General features: G+C 42.8%; 1 protein-coding gene across 6 annotated transcripts in view; it reads right to left on the bottom strand.

The window, feature by feature from the left end:
* Positions 1 to 12,013, bottom strand: part of PODN (podocan) — a 47,351-nt gene that overhangs the window by 5,002 nt on the left and 30,336 nt on the right. For all 6 annotated transcript variants that reach the window (XR_008306704.1, XM_053248392.1, XM_053248390.1 and 3 more), the window contains 3 exons: positions 11,554 to 11,669; positions 8,976 to 9,633; positions 3,024 to 3,172 (listed from right to left, as the gene is read on the bottom strand). Coding sequence is in view for 5 of the 6 variants with exons in the window: in XM_053248392.1 (XP_053104367.1) it covers positions 3,024 to 3,172; positions 8,976 to 9,633; positions 11,554 to 11,669 (923 nt within the window). In the remaining variant the exon portion in view is untranslated. The remainder of the gene's footprint in view (positions 1 to 3,023; positions 3,173 to 8,975; positions 9,634 to 11,553; positions 11,670 to 12,013) is intronic.

The raw sequence follows: 12,013 nt of genomic DNA, 5'->3' as shown, positions 1-12,013 counted from the left end.
GTTCATGAATTTTTTAAACATATACTTTTTAATCAAGTTATTCTCCTCCGGAGGACTTCTCTGAGGCCACACGGGGGTCTCCAGAGGTCCCCCCTCCCCCTGCCACCCTCCATTACTGCCAAAATCACCCAGTTCGGGAGGTCTTCAGTGCGCTCCAGACCTGCCCTCCATCACAGTGGTCATTTTGGAGGCCACCGTGAATGCTCAATGGGACTCTGCATGGCCTGGGTCGTGGCTGGACTCAAACCGAACCAGCCGGTTTTGTGCACACCCCTAGTTATTATTTTCAAAGCCCTTAATGGCTTGAGGCCTGGATATCTGAAGGACTGCCTGCTCCTGATGGTTTCTGCTCATCCAGCAAGGTCAGTGGAGGGGGCTCTGCTCCATGTGCCAGCACTGAGGGAGGTTAGACTGTTGTGCATGTGGGACAGGGCCTACTCTTATATTGTCCCCAGGCTTTGGAATGTCTCCTAGTGGGTGTCTGTTCTCCTTCACTGCTTTTAGAAAGCAAATAAAGACCTTGTTCTTAGTTCAAGCCTTTCCCCATTAAAGGCTGCTTGTCTCTTTGCTCTTCTGCTGCTCTATCTTCACATTTTTTGCTTACTGTTCTATGTGTATATTTATGGTTTTATTATTTTTAATTGATTATTGGATTTTATTTTGGCATTTTAAACTTTAAACTTTGTAAACCACGTTGGGACAAATTTTATGAAAGGCAGTATAGAAACTGAACTATAAACAAACAGAGAAGAACGGTCCTATAAATGGGGTGGGTGGGTTTGAAAAGTAATCTCTGTTGGCTTCTTGTTTGGGGTTTGCTTCTACCCATATTATTTTTTCATTCATGAGTATCTCCCAGTGTACAGGGACTCCTATGTACACACAGACAGAAGCATGCCTATACAAGGTCAAACCTTGTTGTTCTTGTGGCTTAATGAGAGTAAAGCTCCCACACCTTTCTGGATTCATAATTACAATATGTAAATAAGCATCTATGAAGTAGGAAAACTCAATCTGTTAACCACTCTTTAAGCATCTTGATTGTGTGTGAAAAAAATTGTTTAAAAAAGATGTGGTAATTAGAAAGAAGTGTTCTGAAATGCATAACCTACATAATCATATCTTCCAATCCTACCCTGTTTCTAATTTCAGCACCTCCCTAATTCCAGAAGCTAATCCCTTCCTGAATGCCATGGGTGGAAACCACTTTATTCTCTGTTTCTGTTCCTGTGCCTCAGGTGCTTAGCCTCCTACATCTCATTCTCTACTTAGCTATCTTTTTTATCCAAAGTGAGTTAATGTGAACGGCTCCAGCTTGACTCCTATTTATCCTTATTTACGCTTATACGTATGCACTTAAAGTACTTTATACTGTATACTCTCATCCTAACTAATACTAACTTAAGCCACTTCCTCCTGCAGTAAGGCTCGCAGTCTGGAAAACTTCCATGTTGCCTTGGAACATGGAAACATGGCTCCCATCCAACAATTCCAGGAAGCAAATTCCCACCTTCAGGCTGGAAAACCTTATAGAAGTTTCTGCTGCAGTTCTGAACTATGCAAGCACTGAATTGGGTGCCACTGTGCTTATCAAGGTTCAAAGAAACAAGTCCCTCCTACCACTTAGCCACACCATGTTGTGCCTTTGGGAAAACCAATTTTAAAAAAACACATCTCCTAATGGCTGGGCATTCCCTTCTTGTATCACCCAAGCTCAGAACATAGATGAGACAAAATCCACACAGCAATCACAATGATTGCACTTGATGCAGAAAAATGAATTCTGCATTTTCCAAACAACTCTTGCCATGGGGAAAAGGCGGGGAGGATCTACAGTTCCCAGATGTCCTCCCATCTACATGGCATCTCCTTCGCACCCTCCAGGCATCCATGCACACTTCCGGTTCCAGTAAAAAGTTACAATCAGCACTGGAAATGGCAGGTATTGCACCAAATTGCACACAAAAAATACGCAGAGCACCCACCTCTGTGTGGTTGCCAAGGCAATGGCATATTTTTATCAGAATCAGAGATTCTGACCACAGAGAACTACCAGCAACTAAATATTGTCGGTTGTTCTGCAATACCTGCACAACAGAGGTGCTACCAGAGGGAAAGATGGCTGAATCCCCAGCAAAAAATGATTTGTTATATTTGTTCCTCTACAAATATAGAGCAAAACAAACAGAAACAGGATACAATACAAACTTATTTGGTACTGACTGAATCAGCAGCTGACTGACTACAATTACGGCTGTCTCCATTTAACTAAGTGTTACATCTGATTAGTTTCCCATACAAACTTTACATGAGGAGCCCAATTCTTGCATATACACAATTCCATCTTCCATTTTTAAAAAAAATAAAAATAAAAATTTACAAACTACTCATCAATTCTAAATCTAACTAGTTTTCTAACCATTCTTCTTTTTAATGTCATCACTGGTTTAACAATATCCAAATCTTGCCCTGTATTCACACTAGTTTCTCAGTATTACATCCAATTTGTTCCCCATACTAACTTTAGACAGAGGTAACCCAGTTCTTATGTGCACACAGTCACTTCAGAGCAAGCCCGAACATGTGTTGTGTATTAAAATACTGATCTAGAAAGGCCCTTCATGATGGAGTGTTACAAAGAATAATATTCTGCACCACTGGCAGAGGAGGTTACGGGGAGCTGGTGGGCTGGCAGAGATGGCTGATGGGTAATCCACCACCGCCACCAATCCATCTACCTTAGGCAGCCAGCTCATCCAGCCACATTAGCAAGACAGCTATGAAAACAACATCTGCCCAAGTGACAAATGCAACTGCTTTTGAAAGTGACAGGACTTCCCAAAACAGCTTGATACCACACAGAGGTCTTCATTTACATTTTTAAAATCAATATATCAAATTTCATTTTAAAATTACCAAATCTCATGAGATGTACCCAAACTTTTAGGTGCCCCCAAGTAGCTCTTTAGATCCCAATCTATGTTGGAGATATCTCAGAGCTGTCTTTTGCCCGGGCTACAAACCTGAGATAAATTCCTTTTATGTTGGGTGTGGATTCAAAGGCATCCTCTGGAACTGTAGTAATCTTGTTGTTTTGGAGATACAGGTATTCAAGAGATTCTGGCAAATCAGACGGAATAGCAGTGAGTTGATTACCAGCCATGTCTAACGTCTGAAATAAAAGACACAGCAAAGTGTTAAAGGAAATAATTCATACTTTCATTTTGCTGCTTTGAAATAGATTGATTATATAGACTGGTTTTATAGAATTTTTTTAATTCTAGCCACACCTGCTTTTTGTATATGGGAGGGCACATCCGACTAAGTTCAATTATATACTATAAGTGAGACACTCACTAAATGAAGGTAAATGTTTATGGAAATGTGGCTACACAGGCACACTGTAGCTTGTGTTGTCTGCTCAACTATACTGAATTCAGGCCCCTTACAGTTATTGGCAATGAAACAGGTTTATTGAACCCCTCGTCTGCTGTAGTTTTCTGGATGGGCAACATAGGAACATAGGAAACTGCCATATACTGAGTCAGACCATTGGTCTATCTAGCTCAGTATTGTCTTCACAGACTGGCAGCGGCTTCTCCAAGGTTGCAGGCAGGAATCACTCTCAGCCCTATCTTGGAGAAGCCAGGGAGTGAACTTGAAACCTTCTGCTCTTCCCAGAGTGGCTCCATCCCCTAAGGGGAATATCTTGCAGTGCTCACACATCAAGTCTCCCATTTAGCTGCAACCAGGGCAGACCCTGCTTAGCTATGGGGACAAGTCATGCTTGCTACCACAAGACCAGCTCTCCTCTCCTGTTAATGGGCTGTTAATGCAGGCCTGCAGTAGACTAGAGTTTCTCTTCATCCAAGGGATATGAGGAAGGGGAGTGTCTGGAGGATGGGTTGACTTAAAATAATAGTGTACAGGTATGTCCTCTCCGACCCGCTTCGAAACTGGCCCCTTCGTATACGGAAGAACTACAGAGGCTGAAGTGGTGAGGTAGACCGCACAAGTGGAGGAAGACTCCACTTGAATCCGACATTTTATTACATAGAGAGCATTTGAAGATATATGATCAGGCGATACATGCGACAAAGAAGCGATTTTTTTTCCTCCCGTATCGCCTCTTCAAGCTCAAGTCCAGCGGAGTTGTTCAGGGTTGTGAAGGGACTAATGTGTGCCCCTTCCCCCTTGAATCAGTACTTAGAACCAACAAGGAGAGCTGGTCTTGTCCCCTTAGATAAGCAGGGTCCGCCCTGGTTGCATATGAATGGGAGACTTGATGTGTGAGCACTGCAAGATATTCCCCTTAGGGGATGGAGCTGCTCTGGGAAGACCAGAAGGTTCCAAGTTCCCTCCCTGGCATCTCCAGGATAAGGCTGAGAGAGATCCCTGCCTGCAACCTTGGAGAAGCCACTGCCAGTCTGTGTAGACAATACTGAGCTAGATGGACCTATGGTCTGACTCAGTATATGGCAGCTTCCTATGTTCTTACTCGCTGTGACGTTTTTAATGAGTTCTTTGTGGACAAAATTTCTTGTGTTCAGGCCAAACACAATTGTTACAGAGTCTGACGCCAAGGTGTCCAGCAGCTCCTCTTATTTGATGACCCTGGATCAGTTTCAGTTTGTGACTCCTGAGGATGTGGACAAGTTGCTGGAATGGTGCGGCCTACCACCTGCCCTCTTGATCCTTGCCTGACATGGCTTATACTATCTGGCAGAGAGGCTGTTGTAGAGGGCCTGGTAGAGATTATAAATGCTTCTCTGAGGGAGAGCAGGATGCCTCCTTCTCTTAAGGAGGCAATCATTAAACCGCTTCTGAAAAAGTCTACCCTCAGAGGATCCCTCAGAGTTAAATATTACAGGCCTTTCTCCAACCTTTCATGGTTGGGCAAGGTGATTGAGAAGGTGGTGGCCTCCCAGCTCCAGGCGGTATTGGAGGAAACTGATTCTCTAGACCCATTTCAAACTGGCTTTTGGGCGGGCTATTGGGTGGAGACTGCCTTGGTTGGCTTGATGGATGATCTCCAATTGGGAACTGACAGAGGGACTGTGACTCTGATGGTCCTTTTGAATCTCTCAGTGACTTTCAATACTATTGACCATAGTATCCTTCTAGAATGTCTGAAGGGACTGGGGGTGGGAGGCAATGCTTTGCAGTGGTTCCACTCCTACCTCACTGGCAGATTCCAGATGGTGTCTCTTGGAGACTGTTCTTCAAAATCTGAACTTTTGTATGGTGTCCCTCAGGGCTCTGTATTGTCTCTGATGTTGTTTAGCATCAGCATGATCTCGCTGGGGGAGATCATCAGGGGATTTGGTGCAGGGTGTTATCAATATGCTGATGGTGCAGGGTGTTATCTGGTGCAGGATGTTATCAATATGCCCAGATCTATTTCTCCATGTCAACATCATCAGGAGAAAGTATAACCTCCCTAAACGCCTGCCTGGAGAAAGTAATGGGCTGGATGAGGGATAACAAACTGAGGCTGAATCTAGATAAATGGAGGTACTTATTGTGAAACTCGGGATACAATTTTGATCTGCCAGTTCTGGATGGAGTCACACTCCCCCAGAAGTGTGACTCCATCCAGAACTGGAGGATCAAAATCGTATCCCGTTTCACAGTAAGTACCTCCATCTTATCTAGATTCAGCCTCAGTTTGTTATCCCTCATCCAGCCCATTACTTTCTCCAGGCAGGCGTTTAGGGAGGTTATGCCTTCTCCTGATGATGTTGACATGGAGAAATAGATCTGGGCATATTGATAACACCCTGCACCAGATAACACCCTGCACCATCAGCATATTGATGAGGGAGCACTGTTGCACTGTTTTGAGATGCACTGTTTTGAGATGAACGATCTCAAAACAGTGGTGTATCTGCTGGTAACCTCTAGGCTGGATTACTGCAATGTGCTCTATGTGGGGCTGCCTTTGTACATAGTCCGGAAACTGCAGTTGGTTCAGAACGCAGCAGCCAGGTTGGTCTCTGGGTCATATAGGAGAGACCATATTACATGATTGTCTCTGCTGCTGCTCTTTGTATTGTGTATTTTGTATTGTTTTTATACTTATGTTTTAAATTTTTTAATCAGATTTGTCTGCTATTTTTAGCTTAATATTTTAACTATTGTCATTTTTTATAATCTTGTTTTTAAATTTTGCTGTAAACCGCCTTGGGATTGTTTTAATGAAAGGCGGCATATAAATTTAACAATAAATAAAAATAAGAGCCTCCTCATCTCTGGCAACGTTTAAGAAGGCACTGAAGACACATTTATTCACCCAGGCTTTTAATTGGATTTATAGTTTTAAATAATTTTAATACTGGGTTTTAAATGTTTTTAATCTTTTAAATGATTTTAATTGTTAATTGATTGTGTTTTAAATTATTTTAATTGCAAACCTCCCAGAGATGGAAGTTTTGGGTGGTATATTAATATTGTAAATCAATAATTTAAAAAAATGATGTGCCTGAATCCAACACATAGCTCAGTATGTAGGGGAGAGCCATCCTCAGCCTCTTCCTAGTTGGTTTTGACCCACTTTAACTTCCCTTGACCCCTACTTTCTCCTTCTCTCCATTCCTTTGAATTGTTGCATCTAGACCATTCCTTCAAGCTCTTTCTCAGTCCTTCTTTACGGCCATGTTAGCAAAATGACCACCAAACAATTGATGTGTTTATTGAAACGTGGCCATGGAGAAGGGCTGTAGCTGGATGAGATAAAGTTCAGCTTTCCTTCTTGGCTGGCTTTGCCTAATTTTTCTTTCTCTTGGCCCCGATTCCTGTAGGCTTGTTCTGGCAGTTGTCCTGGGCCTTTTAAAGCTGCCTGACCAGCTGAACAACTGCTGTGAGTGTTGAATCTGCAGAATGGGACAGTTTAGAATCTGATGCTGAGAATACACAATAGGGCACAGAGCAAAGAGAAATAATTAGTCCACTGGCAGGTAAGGTCACAACTATCCTTAGCTCTGAATTGTTTGTTGCAGCATCAGTTTGAGGTCTTGGCACCCTGAGAGGTGAGGCCCATGTGCCACTGCCACACTCACAACACTGATTGCAGCATCAGGGTGGGGCCTGCACTGTCTCATTTGTGACTTTCCTACTTTCCCCCATAGACACTCAGATGCATTTTAAACTACAGATTGGCAGTGAGGGAGGAAGAAGCACCTTTCTCGTCACCCTTGATGCCGATGGGGAAGGTAGGGAAACAGGAAGGGCGGTTGGCAGGGCAGCCAGGAACTGGGAGCGGCAGGCAGGTGAGGTGATGTTTGGGTGATGGGGGGGCGGGTTGAGATGCCTGCACTTGCTGCCCCATCATGCAGGCACTGCCTGAGGCCAGTGCCCCACCTTGCTGCATGAACGAGCCACCCCTGGTTTGCTAAGTCCCAATCAAAAGCTCCTGTATTCTTCAATATAGTTATTATCCAAAACAGATTGTTTGAACAGATCAGAGAGATCCTCCAAAAGGATCTCTCCAAACTGGGAGAGTGGACAACAAAATGGCAGCTGTGGTTCCATTTTAGTAAGTGTAAAGTGATGCATATTGGGGCAAATAAAACACACCCCTACTTCACATATATGTTGATGGGGTCTGAGCTGTCGGTGACAGAGCTGGGGAAAGAGGGACCTTGGGGTCGTGATGGACAGCTCATTGAAAGTGTTGACTCAATGTGCGGCAGCTATAAAAAAGTTCAAATCCATGCTAGGGATCATGAGGAAGGGGACTGAAAATAAAACTGCTAATATCATAATGCCTTTATACAAATCTATGGTGTAGCCACTCAGCTCTTGCCTGTGGGCTTCCCAGAGGCATCTTGTGGGCCACTGTATGAAACTGGATGCTGGACTAGATAGGCCTTGGGCCTGATCCTGCAAGGGTGTAATTATGTTCTTATCTTCTTGTCCTTCTATGCTTTCTCATTGTACCTCTACTGCCTGTACCTGCGGGGTGGTTCTGGAAGTGTAAGACTAACTGTTGACATTTTCAGATACAAGGATTGTTATAGAAAGAAACAGAGGAATGAAGATTATTTTAAGAGAAGATTCTTGTTTACTTGGACCCACTGAAATCATCGTGACTGACTCCTGTATGCTTAATTATATTCCGTTTGTGATGCAATGTAGGAAATATTTGTTTTATTGAGCAATGTTTTCATTGCTATTTAATACTCTGTGTTTGAAAGCAGCATTTATGCTTCAAAAGAAAACTGAGGTTAAATATAATATATAAATAATGAGACAACCTATCTGAAGTGTAATTCCATAACCGGTGAGCTAAGATTCGGGCTAGCAAAGGCTAATCCTTGAAAACACTGGTTCTAGGAACAAATAATCATCCAGAAGTTCAAACTCTTGCACAAAAATTATTTTGGCTCTTAAAAAAAATAGAGCTGGAAACCACACCAAAGCATGTTGCTATGCAAAATTGCACTTTGTCCAGCTTCCAGTTAAACATGCCATTTGAGTACTTTTGCCTGTGGTCCCAGCTGGAACCAAGAAAAGCAGAAATAGTTAAAAGGTAAAGTAAACAATAAGAAAACCCCCAGCTAATATTTAAACCCATATTAATGTATTTACTATTTTTAGCTTGTCCTATCCCAAGGTAGAGTAACAATACATGTGGCTGTTAAATAACCACTAACATTTTTTTTTTAAAGATCACAAGCCTGAAGGCAGAGTTCGCTCTTTTAAACGGAGCTATTGTACAGAGCCTAGTGTCTAAAGCATTTTACAAATAATCAGTATTAGAATTATACAATAAAGACGCCCTGCTTGCTTCTATTTTTTTGGAAAAGAATAAAAGAATATTACTGATGAAAGAATAATATAATATTACTGATACTCATTTAGATTTAGATGATTAATGATACTTATTTTGCCTGTGGTCCCAGTTGGAACCAAGGAAAGCAGAAACCGTTAAAAGGTAACTGTTAAGATTTAGATACTTATGGATGTACTAGTACCTTAAGACTGGTGAGGTCCCTCCATGATCCACTGTAAATTGAGCTGACTTTCAGTTTGTTGTAGCTCAGGTACAGCTCCTGCAATCTTGACATCCCAGATAATGTACCCTTGGGAATAGAGCTTATCTCATTCACCTTCAGCTTCAGGTTTTGCAAGTTCTTTGGGAAACCATAAGGCATGGTGTGGAGGTTATTGCCAGAAAGATCCAAGGATTTCAGTAACCTCAGCTTGCGGAAGGCCTCCCGATGAATCTGTGAGCTGGTGATCTTATTGTAACTCAGGTTTAGTTCCTCCAGGAAATATGTGGTTGCAAAATCATTTCTGCTAATTTCTGAGATCTGGTTGTGGAGAATCATAAGAGTTTTCACCCGTCTGGGCAGTCCACTGGGGATCCTTTCCAGCTGGTTGTTGTACAAGTGGACAGTGTGCAACTTCTTCAGGCCATGGAAAGCCAGTGAATGGATTCCACGGGCCTTCAGTTTGTTATTGTGAAGCAGGAGGTATTCCAGGTTCTTGATCTGGGTAAGCACATCTCTACCAATTGATTTAATGACATTCTTCTCTAGGTGCAGAAGGACAATGTTTCGAGGTAATCCACTTGGAATTTGAGAAAGATTATTGCTGGACAAATCCAGGTACTCAAGGCTTGACAGTTTCCTTGGAAAAACAGACAGGCAATGTTTCCAGTTATATTAGGGTTTTCTTTAAAACAAAAACCGGCAATGGCAATATATACAGCTATCTAGTCCTATCTACTGAGCTCAGAGATTGATGATAAATGTTGAGAGGGTTGTGGGAGGCAGTGCTAAAGGTCCATGCCTTATATAGGGCACATAGCTCTGAGAGAGGGAGGAGGGAGTGGGGGACAGAGAGCACACATATCCATATCTTTAACATCCCAAGTGCAATGGGATCTCCTGTCAAAGGATATTGGGCAGCAGGGCTGGAAACGACCTCTGCCTGAGGTCCTTGGCATGAGGACTGGGGCCCTGGCAGCTTTCCAAGGGGGCCGCCTGCTTATGCCAGGCCTGAAACTCTCTCTCTCTTCCCCCCTCCGGTTTTATAAAAGTATTTCTTTTATTTGTTTTATTTATAATAGCCTGCTTTTGGGCCAGGTTTTGGTTCTCAGGATGGCTCATGCTTAAAAACTATAAAACAATCATATACAAACTATGTGGGTATGTGTGATTAGTGGGAAAAGGAAGAGGAGGAGATGGTTGCATCTCACTAATCTAGCTTCATTTTTTGGTTTCCGTTTTCTCATTTTGAGTTGCCCTTGCCATAACCTGCTTGGCTACTTGTTCCTTCTGTGCATTTTAATTAAAACCAATTGCTGAACCTTTAAAAAAATTGCACACATGTGCACGCACGTGTGCACATGCACGCACACACGCACACTTTGTTCTGATGACTTCAGAGAGATGTATGGTTCTTGGTTTTTTTCTTATGTGATGAACAATGTTTCGCCAAATTTTCACATATTTAATCCAAACTCCAACATCTATTAGAGCCTTGGTGGGACACTGAGAAGTTGGGACTGTCAGTTGCCAGAACTGATGATGTGGGAAAGCATCTTAGATGCTTAGAGAGTTCCAGCTACTGGTGGCTGCAAATTGCTGGGCCCTATAGTGTCCCTGGACAATAATAAGGGTTTCCTTTCTGTGTGTTTAACTGGCACAATAATCTAGAATGCAAGGGCCGGGGTCCAATTTAAGGGTCAAGTGGAGTGTGTAGGTTAGGAAACTGAACCCTCCTCTTTTTGTGGCTTACCTGCAGCCTTCACCTCTGGATTCAAACCTTTGCCATACAGACCTACTGGATTACAACTTTTATTGACAAATCAGAGAACAAAATACAGCTGTAACATAACACAAGTCTAACATCCACTAAAGCAGGGCTGCACAATGTTGGCCTTCCTGCAGATGTTGGACTACAGATGTTGGACGCCCATCACCCCTGACTAGAAACAAAGGAAGCTGCCTTATATTGAGTCAGACCATTGGTCCATCTATCTCACTATGATCTACAACATCGACTGGCAGCAGCTCTCCAAGGTTTCAAGCAGGAGGCTTCTTTCCCATCCCTACCTGGAGATGCCAGGGATCAAATCTGGGACCTTCTGCATGCAAAGCAAATGCTCTACCACTGAGCTACAGCCTTATCCCCTGTTAACTACTGGCCACTATTAGAAGTATGCACAAATCATTTTTTTGCAATTTGCCTCGATCTAGAATCAAATTGCAAAAAATCAAATTGATTCATCTAATCAGAAATCTGTGAAAAATTCACGAATCACCCACAAGGAACAATGGGGAACTCAAATCACCCCATTTCCCCCCATGGGTAGATCCTAGGGTCACCAAAGTGGATCGGGTGTTAGGGCATGACCCTACTTACCTACCACCCAACTCACAAAACAATTGGCAATCAGGCAATTTTTAATAAATTTTGAATTATTATCTGGGTCAGTAGGTCAATGACCTACTGACCCAGATAATAACTCAAAAATGTATGTCCAACAACAGCTGGAGGGCCAAGGTTGTGCAGCCCTGCATTAAAGGATAGCAACATGCTCACCAGAAGGTTTCATTGTCCATGCCCTCATTTGTCAATTTGTTGTTCTGCAAATACAGCTCGCGAAGTCCTGAGAGTTCACTGAAGGCTCCTTTGGGAATCTTTTCCAATTTGTTATTCTGTTGGAACAACCACAGGAAGCAGGACATGAGCCCCTTCATTCTAAAACCATGGGCCCCCCCAAGTAAAAAACTCGAGATGTTTATCTTTCAGACAGGTCAAGGCTAATGCCTCAAGTTCTCCCTGCTACCATTTGTGCTTTGTTTCTTGAGCGTACTGGTATATGGTGTGCTCCCTCCTAACATTGCTGCTTTCTGTATTGTAGGGTGGTAGACTAGTGTGGCAACTCTGCAGTTTAGCTTTGTCAAGGCTGATATACTGGCGATGCAATACACATGATGGGTCTACACCAAGTTCTTCTCTCCAGTCCTTTTTATTGCATAACTTAAAAGAAAAAATATAT

Source organism: Hemicordylus capensis, chromosome 4, assembly GCF_027244095.1.
Source record: "Hemicordylus capensis ecotype Gifberg chromosome 4, rHemCap1.1.pri, whole genome shotgun sequence".
NCBI classification, from domain to species: Eukaryota; Metazoa; Chordata; class Lepidosauria; order Squamata; family Cordylidae; genus Hemicordylus; species Hemicordylus capensis.
This window is presented reverse-complemented; position numbering and strand designations above follow the sequence as displayed.